The 27739-nt window shown below is 42.9% G+C and overlaps 2 protein-coding genes across 2 annotated transcripts; one reads left to right on the plus strand and one right to left on the minus strand.

Moving 5' to 3' along the window:
• Positions 1-1972: 1972 nt before the first annotated feature.
• On the minus strand, positions 1973-9285 carry LOC122886985 (immunoglobulin lambda-1 light chain-like). The gene is made up of 5 exons (XM_044219778.1): positions 9106-9285; positions 8687-9013; positions 4313-4360; positions 2740-3048; positions 1973-2641 (listed from the first exon to the last, which is right to left on the minus strand). The coding sequence occupies exons 1-5, from the start codon at positions 9146-9148 to the stop codon at positions 2376-2378; spliced, it is 993 nt and encodes a 330-aa protein (XP_044075713.1). The 5' UTR covers positions 9149-9285; the 3' UTR covers positions 1973-2375.
• Positions 9286-11870: 2585 nt separating this feature from the next.
• vcpip1 (valosin containing protein (p97)/p47 complex interacting protein 1) lies at positions 11871-27406 on the plus strand. Its single transcript, XM_044219695.1, has 3 exons — positions 11871-14728; positions 18639-18725; positions 21389-27406. Exons 1-3 carry the CDS (start codon positions 12079-12081, stop codon positions 22174-22176), a joined length of 3525 nt encoding a protein of 1174 aa, XP_044075630.1. The 5' UTR covers positions 11871-12078; the 3' UTR covers positions 22177-27406.
• Positions 27407-27739: the final 333 nt, after the last annotated feature.

A 27739-nucleotide genomic window follows, 5' to 3' on the forward strand; every position in this document is an offset into this window, starting at 1 on the left:
CCAACTTAAATCACAGTTGTTAAATATTTAGTGAAGACAATAACAAACACAAACAACCAGGTGCTATATAAACAAAACAACACAACACAAACATCCAATGTACATAAAACGTCCTTCTGATTATTTGTAAGAATAGAGCAAAGAAATGTTGTTTCTTTTTCAGCAAAAATAAGAGAAATATAAAACAAAAGTGCACATATATATTTACCAGTGTGCTTCAAGTTTATTTTCTCACATATTCCACTTTAATCCTAAATAATTATTAATTAACTACTAAAACCCAAATGAATAACACTGCTGATATCATATACAATAACGTTTAGAAATATATCATTATTTTATATTATGAATTATATTTTTATTACTTTCTTGTTTTTAATTCTTTTATTGTCAATTTCTCATCTGAATTAATTTTTGCAACTAAATAAAAAACAATTCTTAAATGTTGGTGTTTCTGAAATCTTCCATCCTCTCATAAATTTCTCCTCTTTAAAAAATACAGTTTTAGAGAAATTTGAAGTTTCTGTCCTCAAAGTGCTTAAATGACCATGAGAGGATTTTAAGCAGCGACTCCTCGGCTGCAACATTTACAAAAATATGTCGTCCATCTGTTATCATTGATCAGACCAACAGAACACAAACCACTCAGACGGAAACACAAACCACGGAGACAAACAAGTCGTCTTGTTGTTTCACCCCCTCAAAAAAACAGCTGCATCTCTTTTTGAAGCAGAACTAGAGCGTCCATGTTGGTTCACCTCAAAGCTTATAATTAGGTTACAGTTGATGAGAAACCTGCTGTCAGACCCGTCAGAGTCGTCTGTCCATCTCAATCGGTGCTCAGTTTAAAATAGTTCACCTCGTTAACCCCACTGACCCACTGATCTCCTGCCAGTTACGTTCTAGCTTCACTTTTTATCAGTGTAGCTGTCTGTGCTTCACTCACACCAGCGTCACATCACTGTGGCATGAAGCATGTTTTTAAGCTTCATGTCTATTTTCCTCTGACTTACAAACATAACTACACTGATGTATTGTGTAATGATCTGTTCATGCTGTCAAAACACGCGTGCACAGCTTTATAGAGATTACGCAATAATGACATCTTATCCAGACTTTTTATTGATTCTTTAAAGTTTAATGACAATTTCTCCAGCCTGACCCCAACTTGTAACATAATACAATATATTAGGACATGTGGGAAAGGATCATAGCGTGCACACATTTTATACAACTTCAATACAAAGACAAGTTCTAATTTATCTGTTCATTTCATGAATTTTTAACAGGTTTCGAATCAGAATTTGAGTGTAAATTATGTCATATATAACTTTATGAAAATAAAAAGTATAACATTTGTATTTCTTTGTGAAGCATTTTGTCATTCTGTCTTGAAATGTGTTACATAAATATTAATTTATGTGGAATATAAATCTTAGTTTACGTATAATCAGTAACTATACCAATCCAATCCGATTTATTTATTTATTGGTTTAGAAAAAATAAACACAGCCGTCATGTTGCCAACATTCAGACTTCAGCCCAACTGATGAAGCCGCTGTGTGATCATTTTACAACAGTTGTAGCTTCACAGTAGCTCGCTCTGCTGTTTGTTCATGTGTGGAAACAACTGTGTCATCAGCGTAGAGTTTTACATCCACACTGACACAATTATAAAAGGGGGTCAGCACTGAACCTGGTGGAACACCCATACCTACTGACTTGTATATAATAGCTGTATGTTTGTGTTTGCTTATTTTTGTTTAGCTTTGTTGTCCTTGTTTAGCTGTATGCTTATATTCATATCTTCCTGTACATTTGTTCTTGGCGCTGTGTGACAGTATATTGAGAGCTACTTACAACCAGAGACACATTACTTGTAGGTGTCAACATGAATGAAGTTGATTCTGGTTCTGATTATTTGCTATGAAACTGAAATCCATAAAAACAAGGATGTTTATTAAACACACTGTGTGATTTTTCAGTTTATTGAGAATGTTACACTGAAAGACTTTGACAAACCTGCCACACTCTGCATAATGTATTATATAGAAAAAATAGAACAGAAAAATACTATAAACAATAAAATATCTACAAGACAGCAAATGATTCAGCTTCATTTTTTATTATTATATGAGTCACAAAAAGTGGAAATAAACTATTGAAATATCACTATACCACAGAATGTATACTTAGTTACTGTAAATATATTTGTATATTTATTTTTAGCATGACTGTATCTAACCTATGCATAAAAAGATAGATTTTACAACCAACCACAACACGTCATAATTGACATTTCCGACAGCTGATCAAAGTGATAAATGAGATGAATTGATGAGATTTGATGGTGAGAAAAGGCGAGCAGAAAACAGTCAGTCAGCTTGTGTGCAGTTGGTGGACGGTCCCTTGTTTCTGAGGATCATCAGCAAAGAGAGTCCACAGCAGTATACCAGACTCTTCACTATCAGCACTGTGTACAGCAGACAGAGCAGCTTCACCCTGCACTGATACTGGACTGAGGCTGCTGGTGGAGGTGATGTTGGAATTGATGGTGGAGTTGATGGTGGAGGTGATGTTGAAGGTGATGTTGGAAGTGATGTTTGAAGTGATGTTGGAGGTGATGTTGGTGCAGAAACCCCTGAAACAGAAAAACAAATGTCAGTCCTCTGCTCTCTTTGACAGCGTCTCCACATGAAGCTGAATCACTGCTAAACACAGTCACCAAGCCTTCATTACCTTGTTCTGTTTGGGCCTCCACTGTGCCCCCCTCGTGCTGGACATAGCAGCGGTATTTATATGTGTTGAGAGCGTCACGATCAATAACTCTGATGGCGGCGGTGCATCCCAACTCTCTGAACTCCAGCTGCTCTCCCTCAGCAGAGGGCAGATCCTCCAGAGGACCATTCTCCTTTTGTCTTTTCCAGGAGAACTGGACCAGAGGAGGAAACATGGCTGAGGCCAGACACAGCAGGGAGCTCTTCCCCTCCAGGTGGGCTCTGGATGCTGCTGGGTACACGCTCACCACGGGCTTCACCATCTGCTCATCTGAAGTTTGACAGCAGCAACAAGCAGCACAGACACACATTCACACAGTCAGCAGCAGCTTCCAGCAGTAAATATAATTTGACGGTATGTTTAACAACAAGACTAGCTAGCTGTCCAGCCATGTCATTGTTTCCAAAGCAATATCAAGACTTTCACAGTATTACGAGCTGCAAGAAGTAACCGACACTGCCCCTGTGAACTCACTGATACTTTGTACAACATAAGCGATCAACTCACATCCCACTCGCTGTTCAACTTGCCAACATTACTTCAGGCTGCGGCGGAAATATTATTAGAAGTTACATATTTACCTGTACATAAAATAGAATAGTCATTTTAATGATTACAATATGCAAAGTATATTATATAATTATATATTGCCACCATTTACTAACGAAACAAATCAATACATTAATAATTTCGTAACTTTTTAGGTAAAAATTGTAACTTTTATACACAACTACAGTGACATGTTGTGAGTGTTCAAATGCAAAAAAAACCAAGACTTTAATTATCCCTGATGGGAAATTCACATATAATTTAATAAATTATAAAACAATAATAGAATAATATATATAATAATGTGTTGTGAAAATGATAATATGTGCCCTATATGACACCATATACTTTCCTAAATATATTTACTGTTGTGTATTTTAAATTACGTTAAGCATCATTTACTATTTACATTTATAATAAACGTATATAAACAAATATGTGTGCCATTGTATATGATTCTATATCGTATATAGAAATATATAAGTTACTATTCATACATTTAATTTATTGTAATACATTCAGTGTGTTTTCCTTCATGTATAAATATATCTTCTTCTAAAAGACACATGCAGCATCATAAAAAATATTAACGTCATGATGTAAATTTTGAAATTTAAACACTATTTATTTATTATTATATAAAACATATTTAAAGTTATATGCTTTTTAAAATACACTTAACAAGCAAATATTAAGTTATGGTTTAACATCATATATTATGTTGTTTTATAAAAACAAGAGATGGTGCTGAATTACTGAGAGGATCAATACTGTATATCTGTATATTTATCATACTTTTTCTATATATATCAGTTTTTCTCATGCAGAAATAAAGAAAAAACTTCAGCTGTGCAGTGAGATTTCAACATCTTTTCAGGAATCGTGAAATTATGAAAAAACTAACATGTAAAGCCTGAAGCAGCAGAAACTCGTTTTTCAACTTGTTCAATAAAACAACTGAAGGAAAATGAATGTTTATTCTTACCTGTTACATACAGTTTAGTTCCAGAGCCAAAGATGTAGTAGTAGTATCCTCCCACAGTGAAACAGACTGATACAAAAACCTGTCTGCTGCTGAATGTGTCAGCTGAGGTGAACGAGTCCAAATTATGAGCCAGGATCATATTTCAGCTCCATGATGTGTTTCTCTGATGTTCATATCAACATGACTGTCTCTTCTTTTATTGTCTCTTTAGACACACTAGCAGTGCTGCTCTATGGATGCTAATGTCTGCCGGTCCACTGCTTTAGTCCAGATGGACTGGACCTGGAGCAAAGGATGGATGGATGGATTGACATGAAATTTTGTTCAGACATTCTTGGTCCCCAGAGGATTAACTTCATTAATTCACTTTGTTGATTCTGACTCTTTATCTAGCGCCACCAGCAGGTCGATGTTTTAGGTTCAGACTGAAATATCTCAGCTACTGGATGGATTACCATTTAATTTGGTTCAGACGTTCATGTTCCCCTCAGGATAAACTGTAATAACTTTGGTGACCCTCTGACTTTTCATCTAGCGCCACCAGCAGGTCAAACTTTTATCTGTCTAGTACTTTGGTGCATATAGTCGTCCTGATTTTACATATTGTTATTTTGCTGTTTTGGTCTTTTCTGCACACACGACATTTATTGCATGTCTCGTCCTGGAAGAGGGATCCCTCCTCTGTTGCTCTTCCTGAGGTTTCTTCCTTCATTTTTCCCCGTTAAAGGGTTTTTTGGGGAGTTATTCGGATCTGAATTGAGGCTCTGAGGATAGAGGTTGTGGTATGTATGTGTGGATGTACTCTATGAGCCTCATGGAGAGGACATTGATGGGCTCACTGAGTCACTGAGCCAAGAGGAGGGCCTTTACTGATGGTAACAGGGAGGGCAACCCAGGCTGACCTGAAGGTGAAGACCAGGGAGGCCAAGGAGAAGTACAGGAGGAAGCTGGAGTGGAATCTCCAGCAGAACAACATGAGAGAGGTCTGGAGCGGCATGAAGAGCATCACTGGCTTTAGACCGACTGGCAGCGGAGGAGTTGAAGGCAGCTTGGACAGGGCCAACGAACTTAATCTGTTCTTCAACAGATTCGACACACCGGCTGCTGCTCATCCCCCCTCTAACTCAGCTGCTGTCAGCCTTCAAGCTCCTCTGAGTCCACTGCTCCCCCCTCAACTGGCTTTCAGGCCCTCTCCAGACCGACGACTCCCCCCCTCCCCCTGCCTGTAACCTCTGCTGTGTGACTGCTGACCAGGTGAGAGGACAGCTGATGAAACTCCACTCAAACGAAGCTGCAGGCCCCGATGGCGTTTGCCCCGGGGTGCTAAAAGCCTGTGCCCCCCAGCTATGTGGAGTCCTTCAACATGTCTTCAATCTGAGCCTGAGTCTTCAAAGGGTCCTTGTTCTGTGGAAGACATCTTGCCTCGTTCCTGTGCCGAAGACACCACGCCCCAGTGGCTCCAAGGACTACAGACCGGTGGCACTGACCTCCCACATAATGAAGATCCTGGAGAGACTGGTACTGGAACAGCTGCGGCCCATGGTCAGACCCCTCCTGGACCCCCTTCAGTTGGCCTACCAGCCCCGGCTGGAAGTTGAGGACGCCATAATCTTCCTGCTGAACCGCATCTACACCCACCTGGACAAGCCGGCAAGCACGGTGAGGATCATGTTTTTTGACTTCTCCTGTGCTTTCAACACCATCCGGCCAGCCCTGCTGGGTGAGAAGCTGACAGTGATGCAGGTGGATGCCTCCCTCGTGTCCTGGATTGTGGACTACCTGACTGGCAGACCACAGCACGTGCGGCTGCAGCACTGTGTGGGGACTGTCCTCTCTCTCTTCCTCTTCACCATCTACACCACAGACTTCAGCCACCACACAGAGTCCTGCCACCTTCAGAAGTTTTCTGATGACTCTGCTGTGGTGGGATGTATCAGCGGTGGTGATGAGACTGAGTTCAGGGCTGTGGTGGGGAACTTTGTCTCATGGTGTGAGCAGAACCATCTGCAGTCAATGCGACAAAGTCTAAGGAGCTGGTTGTGGATCTACTGAGGGCCAAGGCACCAGTGACCCTGGTTTCCATCCAGAGGGTCAGTGTGGACATTGTTGAGGACTACAAGTACCTGGGAGTACACATGGACAATAAACTGGACTGGGCTAAGAAAACTCAAGCTGTTTATAGGCAAGGCCAAAGCCGCCTCTATTTTCTGAGGATGCTGAGGTCCTTCAACATCTGCCGGACAATGCTGAGGATGTTTTATGAGTCTGTGGTGGCCAGTGCTATCCTGTATGCTGTTGCATGCTGGGGCAGCAGGCTGAGGGTAGCGGACGCTAACAGGCTCAACAAACTGATCCGTAAGGCCATTGACATTGTGGGGGTGGAGCTGGACTCTCTGGCGGTGGTGTCAGAGAGGAGGATGCTGGCCAAACTACATGCCATCTTGGACAGTGTCTCCCACCCACTCCATGATGTGCTGGTCAAACAAACGAGTACTTTCAGCGGAAGACTCATCCCCCCAAAATGCACCACAGAGCGCCACAGGAAGTCATTCCTGCCTGTGGCCATCAAACTCTTTAACTCCTCCCTCTAAGTGTCAGTCTGTATGACCCTAAGTCATTAAACTGGACATTGGACCATTAACATCTCTGCAATACTTGAAATAATTGTGCAATATTCTCTGACGTGATTGAGCAGCTGTAACAAAAGAGTTTCCCCTCAGGGATCAATAAAGTATTTATGATTTATGATTTTCCCAGTTAAAGGGTTTTTTGGGGAGTTTTTCCTGATCTGAATCGAGGCTCTAAGAATAGAGGGTGTCGTATGCTGCTCAGACTGTAAAGTCCCTTGAGGCAGGATAACAGATCAGAGATAACAGCTTTCACGAAGGTGGAGACCATCTTTCTTTGTTAACCAGGTTTTCTTCATCGGGCTCTGTGCGCGCTTCCCTAAAAGGGGACGTTTGACGCGTCATTTCACTTTTCATCCACACCGAATGGAGCGATCGCGTACCGCCTACTTCAGTCGAGAGGAACAGGTCGTTATAATGGAGAGCTATGAGGAATATGCAAAAAGCAACACTGCTGCTGCAAATAAGGCAAGAGAGGAATGCTGGCAGAACACTGCTGATCGGCTCGATGCACTCTCAGTGCCTCCCGTTTATTTCTAACATGGCAGCTGCACATTAGAGCTCTTAAACTTTAAACTTGATAGGCCTATAGCAGATTTAAACATTCATTCAGTGTGTGAGTGATGCTGTGTAAAAGTTAAAGTGTTAATATATACAGATGCAAACGGGAAAAAGCTTTAGGCTCAGCGTACCTCGCTAACCCATTAATCTAGCGTTGTAGTAGCTACAGCCCTCAGGTCTCAACCCCAATCCAGAATCCTGCGTCCGATGCTTCCTTCTCTCCCCACGACACCCCACCACACATCTGAAACACAGCGCAGAGTCCCAGGGGGCGTACAGAGATTCCTGCAGGCGGGGGGCGCAGAGGGAGTGGTTTCATATGAAAATATTGATTTGTGCAGCTTTAAATGTCACAAAGTGTTTCATTCTCCGTGGAGCCTTAAAGTTTTCAGTAAGTTTGTTAAAAGTCAAGACATTAACTTTCAAGATGCTGAAGTGTTGGTCTAGAGAAACTTTTGTCCTGATGGTGGCGCTAGAGGAAAGGTCAGGAGGTCACCATAAATGTTAGGATTCATCCTCTGGGAACCAGAAACATCCACAGGACATTTCTGGAAATCTGGCAACGAAACCAGCGTCCTAATAACCCGCTGCTAGGACAACATCCTGACCTGACGTGTGTCCAAGATTTGTCTCTTAAAATGTAAAAAAGTGAAATGATCTGGTGAAATCTGCTGAAAGGTGTTAAACAACAAGTGCTGCTGGAAGAGTTTTCATTAAGAGCAGATTAGTATTGTGAGCGAGGAACGGACTTTATTCCAGCAGCAGAACAAAGAGGACGATTTTAATCTTCATCTGGAACATTTGACTGGAAATTTGTTGTTACATTATACAAAAGTTTGTTTTAAGTATTACTTTAAAAAATAAAACATGTTTGTTATTTCATCTGGATCATGTTTGTGTTCAGTTTGCACTTTTCTTGTTTTCTCTTGGCCTTGTTTCATCATTGTGCTTCTGTGTTGCTAGTTTGTCCTCACTGTGTGGAACAACAATGAAGCTGCTGGAATATCTGATGGAAATATAAATAAATCTAATATGAAATAAATCCCTCAGTTCAGTATGTTTGTGACTCTGGCTGAGATGGAGGTGAAATATGTGAACCTGGGCTGTGGTTTGCTGCTCTCTTCCTGTCACAAACACTGTTTGACATCTGTTGGTTTTTGTTCAGGCTGCAGGGATCATTTCTCACTGTGGGTAACTCTCTTCCAACAGGAGCAGTAGTAGGAGGCTGAATGATAGACGTTAGCTTTCTGGATCTTCAACTCACAGCCGTTCTGTTTATTCACAGCTGAGAAATCATTTATCTGAGGATGATTGTAGCCTGAATAAACTTGACCATCACTCCTGGTAATTCTAAGAATCCGTGTGAATGCTTCTCTGTCTTTCTTCTGGTACCAGTATACATAATTAGTAGAACACTGGTCAGATCCTCCACAGCTGATGGCGACAGCTTCACCAACTCTCCTGGTCAATGTTAAATCATCCTGAATCAGCTCTGCTGCCATGGCAACCAGCGCTGTAGAGAAACAGACAGATGGATGAAGGTCAGTGTGACAGTGTTTGTTACAGGTTGAGTTTGCTGGCTCCTGATTGGCTGGAAACACTCACCTGAACACAGACAGCACAGAGCAGCAGCTGGGAGGGAAAGCATTGTGTGCAGTGGCGTTTCCTCTGGTGAACCTGGGGAGAAGTGGCGCTCTGATGCAGCCGAGGCCAAACAAGGACGAGCTGCGAGATCAGACGAGGGCCACGTGGTTTCTAACAGGTCCTCAGACCTCCCATCAGCCCCTGCGGCGGACAGATAAGGCCGCTGTCTGACAAAAGACCTTTTTTCACAGCAGACATTTTGACTTGTCATAGTAAGAAAAGCAAAGGTGTCACTAATAACATGAACGATGGCTCTATTCAAATGTCCCAGTAAGCCATGACGGTGTAACAGTAAGCAAACAGGAACAATACCAGCACCTGACACTGAAGCAGCTAAATGGAATTCAGCCATCATTATTTTTTATTTACACCTGTGACATGTCAAAATGTCTTCCGTGAAAAAGGCCTATTATAGTGACAATTGTTTATTGTCACCATTTTTATACACTGTATAAGTAATTTTACTACAATCTGATTTTTTGCTATATTTTTGGTATAATTACATATTTTAAACAGTTTAAAGCTAGTGTACAATCTAAATATTTTAGTTTTGGTACAATATGAATGTTTGAACTGAAGTTCAGCAGCTTTCTAGTTTATTTAATGTTTCCTGAAAATGTTTTCTCAAATCCCCTTTAAATGGAATAACACTGTTAAACCAAACCAGACCAACATCAGTCTGTTCCTTTAAGACGCTTAAGGATACATTCAATATTATTTTAAGGGATGTTTGTTCTATTATGTATGATATAACCCTGAAGAGTTTGATCATCTTCAGCATGAAAAACTGTCGGAAGAATGACAACATATTGCAGCTGTATCACCAGACAAGACATGTCTGACATTACAAGTCTCTTTACGGTGTTAGAAAGGTGCCACACCAGTAAATCAGCTCTTCCACCACGGCTGTGTGATAGATTTCAAATTAAAGTTCATCATATGGTGGATGCCTGCGTCTGCTGCTGGTGCTGACATTAAACATCACAGAGAAACACCACCATCCTGTGGTTAGTCAGAGGAAGTGCAGGGACATCCAGATGATGCTAATGCTGGTCGCCATGACGACACGATGATGCTCTTAACTCTTATCCTGGTGGCAAAAAACCCCACAGTGACATCTAGTGGAAACTCCTTCTGAAAGTAATTCAAATACTATTTCTACTGCAACTTACAATACAGTAAATTCTACTACAACAAATTGTATTATTAATACTTCTAGCCTATTACCTCTCCAGAAACCTGAGGTTCTCAGAGACTGAGCCTTTTGTCAGTTTTATCTTGTGACCTTACTTCCTTCTCTTCAGTCCATCAGTCACTTTTAGCTCGTTTTGACTGTGTGCGTATGTGATTGTGGGAGTACAGCTGTTACTTGTGTTCGGATTCATGCGTTTTATTTTGTCCTTTAAAACACTTTGGGCCAGTTGCGTTGTGTCTAAAGCGTTGTATAAATACAGCTGAACTGACTTGACAAATACTACATATACGGTTGCTCCTGCTAGAATACTACCACTCCTACAACAGGCATCAGGTCAAACCAGTCACTGCTGTTGCAAATACTTTTAATAGGCTAGACCTAGTATAATATACTCTTATTACTGTTATTGTTGTTGTTTTTAAAATAATACTTATATTGGGATAACTACAACACATTACATCTGCAATAGCTATTGTATTCGCTTTAGAAAAGTGACTGTAGGCTACATGAATAGGGGTTACACCAGTTGTTTTGGGTGAAATTCTTATTTATTTTTCATTCGGCCACTTCGCTACATTTAACATGAACTACATCACTTGGCAGATTCATGCAGGCACTAGTGACGTTTGAGACATATTCACAGACCAGACTTCATTAAAAAAATCTGTCATTTTAAGACTACATGGCATAGCGGTTAAAATCTTTACATGTAGAACGAGTTGAAACCCATTTCCTCCTTTAGCTGTAGATCTCAAAACCAAAACCCATTAGTAGTGTTAAACTATCTTTAATTATTCTCTCAATAATCTGCAAATCAAATCACACCAGATGGAAGGAGCAAGCAGTGTGAACCAGATTTCCCTCAAACCTGATAGAAATAAGTGCAAATTGCTGGATCAAATATTACGTATTGACCTAAAGTCACTCAACGTTTATGATGCATTTAGTCAGTTATTTGAGTTGTCTGTAATGGCCGGCCTGTGAGCAAAGTATTAAATTGACATATTTCTAAATGGAGTTCGGCGACGGTATCTTTTTCCTTTTTTTTTTTTTTTTTTTTACAATACGAACGCTCTATATTCAGTTTTAGCAACACTCGGCTAACAGCTATCTAGCAGGCTAGTAACTAAGCTAGCCAGTTAACTCCTGTTGTCAGTACCGAATCATACAAACCACACTGAACCACAAAACTGTACAAGCACCTGCAGCCAAAAATGGTTTTTAATACAGTTTGGTGACCAATTTTTATAAGATACTTTGGGAAACAATCCATCCACTCTGTCCAAGCTGCCATGATTCTGCCTTATCCACTTCCTGACACAACAAGACGTCGCTGCGGCGCGTTGCATTCTGGTAAATATAGTCTATTGAACGTTAACGCTGCTAATTTGAATAATTTAATAATGGATGCCCGTAAAAAAATAAATAGATCTGCTCTCATTTTCGAGTGATATTGGCACAAGTGTAAGTGAAAAGGTTGTCATTCTTTTTCTCATGTGTAAATATTTAAAAGTAATTACATAGCACAACTACAAGTCCCACAATCTCACGTCATGACGTATTACGTTTAGCAACGGTCAGTTGCTAAAGAAAAAAAACAGCCGCTTCCGTGTTGTTCTTGTGTTATTCTGGCAAATAACTACCGTTAGCAGAGTCAAAGCTCGTCTGACAGCCTCGCCGGAGTGTGACTATCATGGTTTTGTGAAGCTGACAGACAGTTTCAGCTTTTTTCACCGGAAATGTCGCTGCTGCAGAGCTCAAAGAAAAAAGACAAGCGTATTTTGTCTGGTACCTGCCCAGACCCGAAATGTCAGGCGAGGCTATTCTTCCCTGCTTACGGCTCCATTAGCATCGAGTGCACGGAGTGTGGTCAACGCCACGAACAGAAGAACCTGTTAAATGTCGAAGAAGTGACTGATCCAGATGTTGTGCTTCACAATCTGCTCAGAAACGCCCTGCTCGGCGTCACCGGGGCCCCAAAGAAAGGGACGGAGCTGGTGAAAGTAATGGGGCTTTCTAATTATCACTGCAAGCTCCTGTCTCCGGTCCTCACCAGGTATGGCATGGATAAACAAACCGGCAAAGCCAAGCTGCTGAGGGAAATGAACCAAGGTGAGATGTTTGACTGCTCGCTCCTGGGAGACAGAGCTTTTCTGATTGAGCTGGACCATGTTTCCACCATGGGCTACGGCAAGGACAGGTCAGGAAGCCTCATTTACCTCCATGACACTCTGGAGGAGGTCAAGAAAGCCAACAGCAACAGGGAATGTCTCATCCCCGTCCACGTGGATGGAGACGGGCACTGCCTGGTCCATGCCGTGTCCAGAGCGCTGGTGGGTAGAGAACTGTTCTGGCACGCCCTGAGAGAAAACCTGAAACAGAACTTCAAGCAGAACCTGGACCGCTATAAGGCTCTCTTCCAGGATTTTATTGATGCTGCAGAGTGGGAGGACATCATCAATGAGTGCGACCCCCTGTTCATCCCGCCCGAAGGCGTCCCGCTCGGACTACGCAACATCCATATATTCGGCTTGGCCAACGTCCTCCACCGACCCATAATCCTGCTGGACTCCCTGAGTGGAATGAGGAGCTCTGGCGATTATTCTGCCACCTTCCTGCCTGGGCTGGTGGCCGAGGAGCAGTGCAGGGGTAAAGACGGGAAGCTCAACAAACCCATCTGCATCGCCTGGAGCAGCTCTGGCCGGAACCACTACATCCCTTTGGTGGGAATCAAGAACACGGTGCTGCCCAAGCTGCCGGCCCGCCTGCTCCCGAAGGCCTGGGGAGTCCCTCAGGAGCTCATCAGGAAGTACATCAAGCTGGAACCGGACGGGAGCTGTGTGATCGGCGGCGATCGCAGCTTGCAGGATAAATATCTGATGCGGCTGGTCAACGCCATGGAGGAGGTGTTCATGGAGAAGCACAGCATCCACCCGTCGCTGGTGGCTGATGTGCACCAGTATGTGTACAGACGGACCGGCGTGATCGGCATCCAGCCTGAGGAGGTGACCGAGGCAGCTAAGAAGTCGGTGATGGAGAACCGGCTGCACCGCTGCCTGATCTGCGGCGCCCTCTCTGAGCTCCATGTCCCGCCGGAGTGGCTGGTTCCTGGTGGGAAGCTCTACAACTTGGCCAAAACCACTCACGGCCAGCTGCGGCCGGACAAGAACTACAGCTTCCCCCTCAACAACGTGGTTTGCTCTTATGACTCCCAGAGAGACGTCCTCACCCCGGATTATAAACTGAGCTCCCTCAACACCTGCAACTGGTGTCATGGCACATCGGTCCGCCACATCCACGGCAACGGGTCGGTGGTTTACCTGGACGGGGACCGAACCAACACCCACTCCCAGGGCGGGAAATGTGGGTGTGGCTTCAAGCATTTCTGGGAGGGGAAGGAGTATGACAACCTCCCCGAGGCCTTCCCCATCACGCTGGAGTGGGGGGGTCGGGTGGTGAGAGAGACAGTATACTGGTTCCAGTATGAGACTGACCCGACTTTAAACAGCAACGTGTATGACGTGGCCATGAAGCTGGTCACCAAGCACTTCCCAGGTGAGTTTGGCAGCGAGATCCTGGTGCAAAAAGTAGTAAACACCATCCTGCATCACACCGCCAAGAAGAACCCGGACGAATACAACCCGGTGTCCATAGACGGGGCTCATGTCCAGCGTCTCACCGACGCCACGGAGACTCAGCAGGTGACGGACCCCCAGCCGCCCACAAAGATCATCCTGACTGGTCAGAAAGCAAAGACGCTCCACAAAGAGGAGCTGACGATGAGCCGAGCGGAGCGCAGCATCCAGCAGAGCATCAGCGAGCAGGCCTTCGTCACTCAGAAGAGACGGACTGACAAGCTGAAGCAGGAGCAGAAGGGCCACGTCCGGACGACTTCCCCAGGTGGCTCTCCGGAAGCATCCTCCTCTTCAGCTCCGGTCACGCCCACCAAATCCTCCTCCCACTCCTCGTCCAATAAGGAGAAGAAGATCCGTGTGACCACTAGTGACGGCAGGCAGGCCATGCTGACCCTGCAGGCCCACACCACCTTCCCAGAGCTTCAGAGGAGCATCGCCAACCAGTTCGGCGTGCCGCCGCCGCAGCAGTGCATCCGCTACGGCTTTCCGCCCAAAGAGCTGGTCCCCCCGAAGGACGGCGAGGAGAATGAGCCGGTGGCGCTGCAGCACGGCGACAGGGTGACAGTGGAGATACTGAGGGGCCCCGAGGACAAGGGCCCCGCGGCCTCCATACCGCGAGCCTCCAGCTCGCACTCCGCCCTGCACTCTGCGAAGAGCGAGGACGCCGTGACGTCCGGCAGGACGAGCAGCCGGGAACTACAGGACAACATTGACCTTGAGATGTCCTCCCTCTGTCTCCTAGCAACCCTGATGGGTAAGAATCAAAGAGTGTGACATGTAGGCCGCCTCCCCCGAGGTCTCCCCCGCCTCCTAATGAAACTTCTTCCACAGTTCTGAGAGCAGATTGTAAGGCAGAGATAAACTCGTTATCCAGGTCGCGTGTGGCACGTCACTTCATCAGCTGAAGTTAGGCGGCAACTAGTGATTATTTTCATTATTGATTATTCTGTTGATTATGTTTGAGCTAATCGGCGAAACATTTAGAGTAAACAGTCCAGAGGATTCAGTCAGGTGATACGAAACCTGAAAACAGTTTGAACGTCGGCTGGAATATTTAAAATTGAAATTTATATATATATTACAGATCTGCGTAATTAGTTTAATTTGTCATTGACTTGACAGTTTGATTAGAGACTAAAGTTAGTTTTGCCATTACTGCTGTATGAAACCTCCGTTTAAAGACATCCACAGTCACTTTTTGACTACAAGAATTGCAGATGTCTCCATTTAAATTATAATTAAATTTAACTTTAAATCATACCTCAAATTCTAAGCTCCACTTTAGTTCTGTCCAGTCCTGACCGGTTAAATATCTTTAATTAATAATGCCAATGTCAAGATCTGAGTTATAGTCTTGTACTTTTAACACGCGTCTGAAAAAGCGTTTTGATGAGTCATTTTATTTTGGAGAAACCTTCACTCGTCATTCTGACTAGTTTGTGTTTATGGTCCCCAGTTGGACCTGTTGTAGATCAGGCATCATGTAGGACATCCGGGTGCTAAGATCTCCCAGACGGCTGTTCCTTATGGAGCGGAAATGATTAACTAATTAATCAATTAGTTGATACACAGAAAATTAATCGCAGGTTATATAGTTGGTTAATTGTAAAAATCCCAAACATTATCTTGTTGCAGTTTTTACGGCGTGACGGGAGAATAACACGACTAGACTGAGACTGAATTGGCAGTTTGAAGACATCGCTTGTGATCGATACGTGACATTTTTTGGGGGGGTTTTGACGAATGAATTGATCGATCAGTAAAAGCATAATTCATCTGTAAAGAAGACAGTCTTCTCATGTTCGGTGAAAACGTAAATGTTTCAGCAACATGAAAGACGTTTAAGAAAAAGTGATGTCCTGGACCAACTGTGTTTATATCTGGGTGGTAAATTGGCTGTAAATCACAGAAACCCATTCACCGGCTGAAGTCAAACAGCAGCTGATTAAAAACTGTTGAATCAATAACTGGTCTGTATTTACTCTACAGTAAATAGCTGTTTGTTGAAGCTTGAAATATTCAAGTCGATTCAGTTCAGCGGTCATATTTGAAGCCGTAGTTCGCAGAGTTGTGTATGTTCGTGTCATGGTTCATTCAAGTCCGTCCTAAGACAGTAGTCAGGTGCCCATATGAACACTGAAACAGGTTTTTGCTTGCTGTAATCGTTCCTCCTGTTATACTGGACGTTAGCAGATCCCCTCCTAATGTACTTCAAGTGATGGAGGGCAGGTGTGTCTTCATTTCAGTTTGCAACATCTGGAGTGAATCTGCATCTGTTTGACATTGAATGTGTTCACGCTGCCTCCTAAATTTCACCCCACGTTGTTTAATGCAGCTGAATGCAACCGCACTTATGGACTGATCTGGCGGAGCGGCTGAGGGGAAAACCGTTGCTGTTTCACGCTGCTCGCATGCTCTTGTCCAGGTGTACACAGCACACGTGCACGCTGGGTTCTGATTGGTCACGGCAGGCGGGTGAATAACAAACCGCAGGTATCAGCTGAGCGTCTGGTTGAGCTCACAGGTTGCAGGTGACGCCCGTCAGAGCGTCTGTTTCTGATCAGCTGCCCCGAATGCTACCAGAAAGTCTGTGTGTGTGTGTGTGTGTGTGTGTGTGTGTGTGTGTGACCTCAATGTGCTGACTCAGGCATCTCGACCCCTCCCCGTCTCACCTGCCAACAGGGTCAAAGGTCGCGGCTGCGTTCAGATAAACAGATCGGCCGGCCAACAGTCAGCGTCTGTCGATATTCAGGAAGGTTTCATCTGCACTCTGAATGCTCCGCAGGCCTGACGCTGCACTTCCTGTTAGCAAGAGCTCATATTCAATAATCCTCCCGTCTGGTTAAAACATCCGCTCAGCAGACAGTGTTTCTGAACCGGAGCTCAGTGTCTTCACACTGAGACTTTCTACGGCTCAGTATCAGTAGAGATGTTCAGATGCTAATATCCTATTTGCTTTTAGTTAATCATACCGGAACAACACCATACTTTTTATATATTAAGACTACCCAGATATTTTATTGAAAAACATACGATGTACAGCGTTTTTCTATTTAAAATTCGAAAACATGAGTGAAAATGCAAAGTCATGCATGTGGAATTTAAAAAATGAATCCTATAAAAATTACATTTTGATATCACAACATTACTGACTAAACATTTTAATAATAATAATAATAACTATATTTATATAACACCTTTTAAATACAGAGTTTACAAAGTGCTTTGACAGGCAAAGCATTTAAAATGACTTTAGCTTGATAAAATAAGTTAGTGTATTGTTCATCCCTAGAAAACACCTGGAATATTTAGTTCAGGTGTGGTTGTAGTGACTGTGAAAAGGGTGTGTGCCGCAAAAATACTTGATCACAATCGCTGTAAAAAAACCACAGCAGCAGTTTTACCGTCACGGTTTCTTTACCCCTGGATCTTATTTTTGACTGCGAGTCGTGTTGTTTTACTCTGCAGCTTCATTTCAGAGACTCGGAGATGTGGTGACACCAGCAGACACGCATTGACAACAGTATATAGTGTCGGAGGAAGACACGCGAGCAGTCAGACAGTTTTAGAAAAGACAAGTTGAACTCCAGACCAAGTTAGAAGAGGAAAAGGTAAAGGTAAATAATAAGTAGGGTTGCAACTAACGGTGAATGAAACAATGTGTTGATTACATTAAATATATTAATCATTTAAGTTAATTTTCAGGCAAAAATGCAAAAAATATGCTGCTGAATTGTGAGAAATATGCTGGTTTTGTTTAAAAAACTTGTATGATTCTTAGCTGAATACCTGTTGGTCGGACAAAACAAGACATCTGAAGACGTCACCTTGGACGTTTATCACTATTCAGTTCAGTTAAGATGTCCAGATTACAATGATATTAAACAGTTGGCGGTGAATCGATCAACTAATCATTTAATCAACACATCGTTTCACTACTTAATATTGCTCAACCACGACTGATCATCGAGATTGATTCTTTTAGATTGATATCCAAACTGTAAGTTGTCAAAAAATTTGAGTGGTTCCCAACTTTTTTGGCTTTTAAACCCCTTAAAACAAAGCAGTTTCTATGTCAACCTCGTCACAGGTTGCATCTGTCTACGAGGTGTGATTAGTTTAACAAGTTCAAAGAGTTACTTTCCCCTCAAACGTTAATTGATAAGTTAGCTGTAACTTTTCAAAAAAGCAAAGATTAGAGAGAAGTCGTCTTTTCTTTCCCGTCTTCGGACCCTTCGGATTGATCTTGCGTCCCATCGAGGGGTCGCTGACCTTCAGGTTGGGAAACCCAACATTAGGCCACACGCAGAGCCGCTTACTCACCATGGCTGCGTGTGCGAGCAGTTTTACAATGTGGATGTTTGAAACGGACATTTTAGACGCGTGTTCACTTTCTTTTTTGATTCCAAATCGGTGGTTTAACTGTGTCAAAGGTTCCTTTTAAACTTGTCTGCCTGGAACTTTTCCTTTTTAAGACAGCAATTATACATTCAGCCTCCTTACAAGCAAATGTTGGTTTCATTACATTTTAATATGCTTTGAAAATCAGCTGTCACTTCTGCTTTTACTGTGGTCGGAGCACACGCGAACCCTGCGGTGTGTTTCGAGTTCCAGCTGCTTCCTTGAATCTTTCATGTGAACGGTTTCTCTCTTGTCTGTTCCAGGTGAGGACGTTTGGTCGTACGCAAAGAAGCTGCCGCACTTATTCCAGCAGGGTGGTGTCTTCTACAACATCGTCAAGAAAGACATGGGTACGTTTGTTTACACTTGATGCAGTGCGTTAACATGCAGGTTACAGTCGGCTTTTTTGCAGTAATCCAATTCTTTATGTAAACAACACATATATACACATTTCTTCTGTAACCAGGACCCTGTTCTTGAAATGTAGCTTAACTAATTCAGGCTAACATGCTGTTATCGGGCTAAAATAATCCTGTTTCTTCTCGTCCTGCTCATTTGGTTCTTTGAAAGCAGTTTGAGGACTGATTTGTTAATTCTGGATGAAGTTATCGTGAATAACAGAGCTCTCTTATTTTGAAATAAAGGCAACATGAGTAGAGATGATCAGCACTCATGTGATTGGCTGAGTGCAGATCATGTGATTGCAGTTACATGAGGTTAGGTGTGTTGGGAACCCTCCCAGCATGCAGTGGGGCAATAGACTCACGGACATAAGTGGCCCAATCCCAATCTCCACACTCACGGACTTTGAAGTGCGTTCCCGGTCCGCGAGGGCTTTGGGCTGTCCCAACGTCAAATCGTCAGGTGCACGATGGCCCTCTCGCAGACTTTTTGAGCCCTCTATGCACACTGAGGGAATAACCCACAGTTCATAGCGTTGTGGCGTTAAACGCAGGGCTACCAGGAGAAGCCCTGAGGCGTTTGAAAAAAGGTAAACGAACATGGAGAAAGAGAAGAAAGAAGTTTACATGTAAGCGTATGATGCTGTTTTGATAAAAAACGAGTAAATTGATTATTTGGAAATGACCTCTCGTCTCCTTGGCCGTGAAAAAAGTAAAATAAAAACCCACAACTGTACATAACATGTTTTGGCGTCGTCAAGATAGCGTGATACGTGCTGTCCCATTATTTCGGGCCCTCGCAGCCTCTCGCATTCAAGCACTTACCAGGTGACGTCGGCTAAGTCTGTGAGGGTTCAGGGTTTAGGTTTTAGGGTGGAGACTGGGATTGGGCCAATCTCATTTTATGTGTTCCTGCGTTGTTACTGGTTTTGTTCTCAACATTGTGCTCTACAGTGTTTCCACACTGTTAAACCTGAGCCGTGAGCAGTGAATGTGCTCAGACTTCGAGTGATGCCTGCTACGAAGGGAGATCTCACTAAAGTCTATTCAGAAGCAGCTTTAATTTCATGAACAGTTTTCAACAAAGTGCATTCTGCAGTTAATCATTTACTAAGTTTTAGTGTTCAAATGACAAATTAAATGCCACATGTTCTGGCTCCATTGATCTTTTAACAGTCAGAATCTTTTAGTTGAGTTTGTGTCTTTTTGTTAACAGTTTCTCAAACTATATATTTTTATGTGTGTGTGTGTGTGTGTATGTATGTGTCTTAAAGGAAAAGTTCTTCTTTTCATACTACTAAGTATGAACATTTAATCGTGATAATTACACCAACAGCATGTTCTCTTCTAAAATCCTAATTATGTCAACACATTTCGTTATAAACCTCAGAAAGCGAGAAACATCTGGAAAGGAGTTCGTGTTTGTGGTTCACCGTAAAACGTCATAATCCAGCTGTCGATAAGCTGCACTTTTGCAGGTTTGGGTTTAAGGACTTGCTGCTGTAACAACAGTTCCAGATTAATTTTAAAGCAGCTTCGAAGAACCAAAAAATCCAAACTCATGTCCGATCATAAACAATATAATCTGGATAACTCGGTGATCTGCGTTTGAAGAACAGAGGCCAGGTTTCTACAGTGCATGTGAACATTTCAGAATGGTGACATGTGCTTCCTGGTATTGCATTTATGGAAGAATGAATTGCTAGACCTCATGCTGAAGCAGAGAAAATATAAGTGAACATAAATAGAGGTAATATGATAAGAACAAACACTTTTTAAAGGACAGGTTCGCACATTTTTCATGTCTGGCTTAAAACAATAGTCAGGTGCGCATATGAACACTGAAACAGGTTTTGCTTCCTGTAATCATTCTTCCTGTTCATACAGACCATTAAAAGATCCCTTCTTAATCAAATCAAGTGGATATCTTCCAGTCTTTTTAGTAGAAAATCCTCTTTTTGTGTTACTGTCGCTGCACTGCAGCGCAGCGTGGAAACACTGTCTGGGAAACTAAAGGAGACTGTAACTTTGGAAGATCTCCACTTGACTAACTAAGACTGCAGAAACTTCATATTAACTTTGGAGTGTTTATCTGATCTACACTCGGCTGATTGGTTTGTGGTGGTCAGGTGATTTTTGGCACGTTGAAGCGAGGCTTAGACACATGTGCCGAGTAGTCTGCTTTGAGCGTAACATCACTGAAAGTTGGCAGTTGATACTTCGTTAGGCTCTTAGTCCTGTTCACTTCTTCTCTTGATCGGATATTTACTGACTTTAATCAAGATTTGGTTCATTTCATACTGTAACTCCTGTAACTTAAGGTCTTCTGTGGCTCTTAGTTTAAGACAGCATTTCACTTTTAACATTTAAGTTTTTGTGCAAAGAAGGAAAGATATTGAAAATAAGTTTAATAGTTCAGAAACTCAGGTTTTGTATTGGCACCAATATAGAAAAATTTAAAGCGTACCCTGTATCTATCGCTGTATTTGGTACACCTAACCTCCCTCATTATATTTGTGCGATTAATTTCTGCAATATTAGATCAGCTGGATATAAATTATAATTGAACTTGTGTCTTAATATCCTGAGTCTTTGATCGTCCTGTCTTTCAGGCCTGATGGACGGGAAGCACTGCACGCTGCCTCATCTGACGGGGAAAACGTTTGTTTATAACGCAGCAGAGGAGCGTCTGGAGCTCTGCGTGGACGCTGCCGGTCACTTCCCCGTCGGCCCTGATGTGGAGGAGCTGGTGAAGGAGGCTCTGGTCCAGCTGCGCTCGGAGGCGGCCACCAGGGGCAGCAGAGAGGGGAGTCCATCCCATGGCGTGCTGCGGCTGGGCAGCGGCGGCGTTGTCCGTAAGAAGGAGCAGCTGCAGAGCGTCACCGCCTTCCAGGGTAAAGGCCACTCTCTGGGCAGCGCCGGGGGCTCCTCCCCTCCAGAACACCGGCCTATCACGCGCCAACACAGCAGCGGTGTGGACCTGAGTGCCAGCGTGTCCCGAGGCCCCCCAGACCTGTCGGACATCCCCGAGGACGCCACCAGAGAGCTGGTCCGCATGGCTCCGGGCTTCGTCACCATGAAGGATGGTCGTGGTCTGGACCCCAGCCTGATGGAGCAGCAGCGGAAGAAGCTGCAAGAGATGGTCTCCACCATCCAGGCGTCCATGGAGCGCCACCTGAGAGAGCAGCAGAGTGCTGCTGCTGCAGGGGGCGGGGCCAGCCAGGAGCGGACAGGCGGGACTAAGACGGGCGAACCGACATCTACAGTCGACCACGAACCTCCATCTGCTGCAGGCGCTACGGCGGCCAGCAAACCTGACAGGAAGGCGGAGGAACTGGAGGAGATGGAGAGTCAGGATGCCGAACAGAGCAACGCCATCGAACCCATGGATCACTCCTGATCACTCCTGACCCCCAGCACCGCCCCCCGCCCCGCCCTGCCTCGCCGGCACCTTTGGGTCCTAACGCCTCAGGTCGGATCCTAAAGCTTTGGTCTTCATCGTGTTTCGTTGTCTTTACTGCATGACTAAAGAGCGAGCCGACCGTCCTCACCTCTCTGCAGACTTGAGGTGGGATGATAATCCAAAAGGCGATATATTGTGAAACGTTCTCTGCGATACATCATCGATACTCTCACAACAATATCCCACTTCTGTTGCAATACTGAGGCTCTTGCTGTGTGTGTGTGTTTAAACTCTATGCACTTTGGTACACACTCTCTCATCTCAGCTGTCCACACGACTCTGTTAAACTTCACAGTGCAGTAAATAATAAACAAATGATTGATTCCTGCTTTCGAGAGAAATTATTTTGCCTCGTTAGGATAAGTTTTTCTTTCCCGTTGATGATGTATCGTAAACGACTGTCTTGCAATATATCGCAGAGTCGCCTGTGTGGTGACAGGATTGTATCTCTGTCCCTGTGATTCCCACCTGCAGACGTCTAATCCTCTCGCTATAAACGCACCGAAATCCGAGGCTGAAAAACCGCTCGGATTCATGTGTGAGACGCATTCCTGTAGATAGAGGATTCTTCTGAGTCTTAACCTGCCACCGGGGGGAGAGCTGCTGGTCGCCGGCAGCGTAATGTCCTGCAAACATGCTTCCGTCAAAGTGCACGCTCTGAAAAGTGCACCGGCCTCTGTACGCGTCGACGCCTTCGTTGCCAAAATCTGCTTTTCCACCGTCCGTCTGTCTGTCTGATGACCGCAGGGAGAACTCTGGATCTGCGTTTGCTTCACCCCCCCTCCCCAAACGGTCACCACTTATAGTTGACATTTAACGTTCTTGTTTTCCAAAACACGGTGTGATCAATGTGAAGCACCTGAATCCAGCTTCAGACCAACCTGTGCCACCTGCAGGCGAGGAGAGCAACAGCTGCTGTCACTTTGCCACTTGTGCCACCTGCAGGTAAAGAGTGTTACCGGTTTAATTTTTTACATATTAAACCTCTGAAATGTTCGTTTTGTTTACCGCAGTGTGACATCACGTGTCCACAGATTGTGGCAGATATATCAATATCGGTAAAATATTTGATTGTATAGTTTTATGTATTTTATGTATAAAAAAAGGAATATTGGCTGATATATCATTATCTGATCCTTGAGAAGACAGTATTAATCGGGCTCTAGCTGGTATAAAAGGCAAATTATCTATGTAGGTTGACTTAATTCTGTCTTTCTGAATATTTGAACTGTAAACTTAGTAAAATCCTTTACAGGTTGAATGTCGATTGGTACAGTTAGACAGCAGACTACTTGTACAGATAATTAATACTATTAAGACACATTTGTCTGATGGTCAAGTGCCTGAAAAAGCTTCATGTGTCGCCCACTTCATACATGTTTAGAGGGAAATAAATATGTTAATTTATAAAGCCATGAGCTGAATTATGTTTCAGGTCAGTGTGACACAGTGATGTTGTATAAAAACACACACAACGAAAACCTAAACTTTAAAAAAACAAAAAAAACAAACCTGCAGTTGAAACACTCGCTGCCTGCAGGTGGCACAATTATAAAAGTGCAGCAGGTGTTGCTGTTTCCTGCTTCTGCTCCACCTGGTTTTCTTTCTTCCAAGTTTGTCTGAAAAACTGAAACACTGCAAAATAACAGAGTATATACTGAAATGGACAGTAACATTTAAACAGCTTATCATTTTTAACGAAAGAAAGCAACTATTATCTTGGCCATGGATGCACCTTCGAAGCTATAAGGGAGCTGTTGTTGAATGCCAACAAAACAATCTGCGTTTTGTCTTTAAGTGTATTTTATAATTTGGAGAGGAAGCTCCAGTATTGTTTCAGGAAACATCGTATAAGAAACTGGGAAAAAAATATATCTAGTTTCTAAGCAAGTAAAGCTGAAGGTACAAAAGTGGCTCCAGCTGTGCGAAGGTGTTGCAGGTGTGTCGAACTGGTCTGAGAACGAGCCGCGATCCACGAGGTGCTTCACGTCTAAAAACCAAAAAAAAACATTAGTGGATCAAACGACTGGCTCACTAAAAGCCCAAATATCAAAATGCTAAGAGTTTCTTTAGTCGAGGATAACCCATCTTTTATTTTCCTATTTGTTTTTCCTAATATGACATCTAGTTTTACCGCAGTTTAAAAAGCAGTTGAAGTTGGCCAGTGGAAAGTTAGCGAATGATTAAGTGTGAAAACACCCGTTAAGGCTTCATGAGGTTTCTTCTCCTCCTCCTCTGCTCTGAAGGTGCGGTCACATTGCCAACAAAGGTTCAACAAAACTGAACCGAGGGATGATCACACACTGTTAGTCAGTGTGAGATTGTCCTGAACGTGATGACGAAACTAGAATAATAACTTCTATATTTCCAAACACGTCGGTGTTTCTATTGGCTGACCGCAGTCAAGAGTTTGCTCTGAAACAGGAAATGCGTTTAAATTTGTCCGTCGTTCAAGCTCAAACGTGAGACGTAGAGTGAATATTTGCAGGTGTCATGTGACCGTACCTTTACTCTGATTGGTGCACTGGCTTCATGTTTGAAACCTCCCATTTAAAAAGTGGCCAAAGATAAAAAAAGTTCAAGTTTTGAGTTTGAGTTTTTAAAATGTGGATCTGATATTTGGAAAAGAGAAATCCAAATATCATTAACAGGCCTGCCAGCTCCTCTCCTATGCAAAAATGTTTCACTGAACTTCCAAAAAAACCCTAAATATATACATGTGAAAGTCATATTGATCTGTTTAACCGTGCAGTTTCACAGCAGAGAGGCTGCTGACGAGCAGCTGCAGACGTCTTTAGAAGCATCTAATCACAGTTTCAAAGTCAGGTTACATTTTTACAGCACGTTGCCGCAGTTTGTGGCCTCTTCTCATAATCAGTAGATTTCAGACTCGTTGCTGTTATTGTTTACATTTACTCTCATCATAGGCGAGTCACATGAATGAGCTGTTTTTTGTCAGAACTACATGGGAGTGTGAACGCAGGGACACACAGCAGAACAAATGTCCTCGAAGACTTTTTTTTTTTTTTTTATCCTGCAGCTACAAACTACACCGTACGGCCAAAAGTATGTGGACAGCCCTGTCCTCATACTTTTAGAGTACTTTTTTGATTAGATTTATTTATAGATCTGCAGAACACTCCAGTCCGAGGAATAACACGTTAAAGCGAGAATACGTATTTCCAGCCTGGTCCCAAAACCTTTAGTTTTATTCTGGTTTTCCTAGTTTTGTCTCGGTTCCAGTGACGGGAAATCTTAATGCTGATATTTCAGACAACAGTGACAGCAGCACATTAATGAACGTGATGTTACAATCGCATGAGGCTGAGATTTGGGGGTTTTCACATACTTTTGGCCATGTAGTGTACGATACCTCAGGTGCTCGGTGATTTGCGTGGTGTGTCCTAATTCTTCGGGGGGGGGGGGCAGTTTCCTCCTGCGTTGAGGTCAAAATTCTTGCAGGAAAAATGTTTCTTAAGGATAAAAGAGTCTTTGTCTTCCTTAATACACTTATTGTAGCTTGATTTATGCCTGCCAATGACCAAAACACTCCCTTTAAAATGTCTGTTTTCTATGAGGAATTTGGGCTTGACATTTTTTGACTTTTTCTGACGTAATAAAATAGACATTTTGTGAGGCATTAATCACAGAAAGTGTTTTGGACTCCGCACATGTGCGTGTGTTTTGTGCGCTGATTTTGTTTTTGATGGAAACGGCAGCTTATAGCCACGATTCTTTAAAACCAAAAGTCCCAAATGTCCAAACGAGATGACGTAAGAGGCTGATCAGTTTGATGCCGCTTCAGCAAGAAATCAGCTGCGGATGATTGACGAGGAATCCACGATACCTTAAGTACCGTCTGAAGTTGTGGTTCGATGCTTTTAAAGACCTCTGCAACTGTTTTCCCAGCATCCTTTGTGGCTTTTCTCACTACAATGATCCCTTTTAGGTCTCGATTAAGAGCAGAGTTTCATTTGAACCACAGAAGGTTCAGTGTTCAGCGTCAGACGCCTGAACTGTAAAACTAGTTTAAAGGAACAGTTTGACATTTTGGGAAATACACGCTTATTCTCCTTCTTGCTGAGAGTTAGATGTTCAGATCGGTACTGCTCTCAGGTTAGCTTAGCTTAGCATAAAGACTGGAACCAGGGGGAAACAGCTAGCCTCGCTCTGTCCAAAGGTAACAAAGTCCACCTCCCAGCAGCTCCAAAGCTCACTCATCAACACGTTATATCTCATTTGTTTAATCCGTACAAAAACCAAAGTGTGAGAACAACACGTTGTGGTTTTACACGGGGTTATGTGCTGGACTGTAGAATTTATGCTAAGCTAATCAACGGCTAGCAGTAGCTTCACGTTTACTGTACACACATGTGGTATCAATCACAAATAAGAGTATTTCCCAGAATGTTGAACTGTTCCTTTAAAATGACAAGCCTGAAAGTCAGTTTACGCTTTTCGCATCTCCGTGTTGCTGATGGACGGACGACGTGGTGTTGAAGGAACTGATCGTCAGGCCTTTTACACAAAATCAATTAGTTTTACATTGAGGTTCTTTTTTGTTTTACTTTTAACTGTGTTGGTTTTACCTCAACCTCCATTTATTTTAACCTAAATCTTCACGTTTGACCTTAAAAATCTCTTAGTTTGACCTTTTGACCTCTTTTTTTTTTTTTTTTTTTCTGGTTTTTGGCGAGAACAAATCGTCAGTCTCAAAATGTAAATCAGAGTCTTTTTGTTTTCGGCTCTCTGAGGTTTATTTTGCCGTTGAAGTGAACAAATGTAAGACTCGGCACGTTATTTGAGAAAAAGAGGGAATGTTAGCGTAGCATGCTCATATTAGCTGTCAGAGAGGAAAGCGGTCGGTCGCTCGGACGAATCAAAAGGAAGTTTGCTCAGACGCCATTGCTGTAACAGACTTGAAGTTTTATTTTGTGACTGCTGTACTAATGACATGAATTGTAATCCAGTTGTATAATAGTATATATTGTAGTATATTTGGACCTGTACAGAAACTACAGAAACACAGATTGTTCAGTTCCTTCAGTTTTTTTTTTTGTTAACTTCTCTCTGGTTTGCTAATAAAATATTGATGATACACGGCTTCGACATCGCTGTTTGCATGTGTGATGAATTTTCAACCCCAACAATAAAATCACTTCCTTCACTTGTTTTTGTATTTTGTCGTCACTGACAGATTTTTCTGTTTGTCTGTTTATAAAAGAGGAAAAAATATATATATATATATATATACAGTGTTTGTTTATGTTTGTACTTTACATCAGTGTTGTCCATTTTCTGAACAGTGTTTGTGAATGTTTGAGTGACGTTGGTTTCAGTTTATTTCTACAAAAATCAACCTGCAGAGAAAATCTAAACCACCTGTGTGCTATTGTATGTGTCAAAGTATTGCCGGGCAATAATGTTAAATTAGCGTTAATCGAAGTTCAGAAAAATCACATGACAAACAATTCTGTTGTTCACAGGAAGCTGTCATTAA

This window comes from Siniperca chuatsi, linkage group LG13 (genome assembly GCF_020085105.1).
Source record: "Siniperca chuatsi isolate FFG_IHB_CAS linkage group LG13, ASM2008510v1, whole genome shotgun sequence".
Classification (NCBI taxonomy): domain Eukaryota; kingdom Metazoa; phylum Chordata; class Actinopteri; order Centrarchiformes; family Sinipercidae; genus Siniperca; species Siniperca chuatsi.

Bases quoted from the DNA above. Each gene is read 5' to 3' on its own strand.
- vcpip1 (XM_044219695.1), top strand. From the start codon at position 12,079: ATGTCGCTGCTGCAGAGCTCAAAGAAAAAAGACAAGCGTATTTTGTCT. The intron at 14,729-18,638 runs GTAAGAATCAAA...TGTCTGTTCCAG, and splicing joins TCTCCTAGCAACCCTGATGG to GTGAGGACGTTTGGTCGTAC. The intron at 18,726-21,388 runs GTACGTTTGTTT...CCTGTCTTTCAG, and splicing joins CATCGTCAAGAAAGACATGG to GCCTGATGGACGGGAAGCAC.
- LOC122886985 (XM_044219778.1), bottom strand. From the start codon at position 9,148: ATGCTTTCCCTCCCAGCTGCTGCTCTGTGCTGTCTGTGTTCAG. The intron at 4,361-8,686 runs GTGAGAAATGAT...TCACTGTGGGAG, and splicing joins TTGGAAGAGAGTTACCCACA to GATACTACTACTACATCTTT. The intron at 3,049-4,312 runs GTAAGAATAAAC...GTCAAACTTCAG, and splicing joins AACTAAACTGTATGTAACAG to ATGAGCAGATGGTGAAGCCC.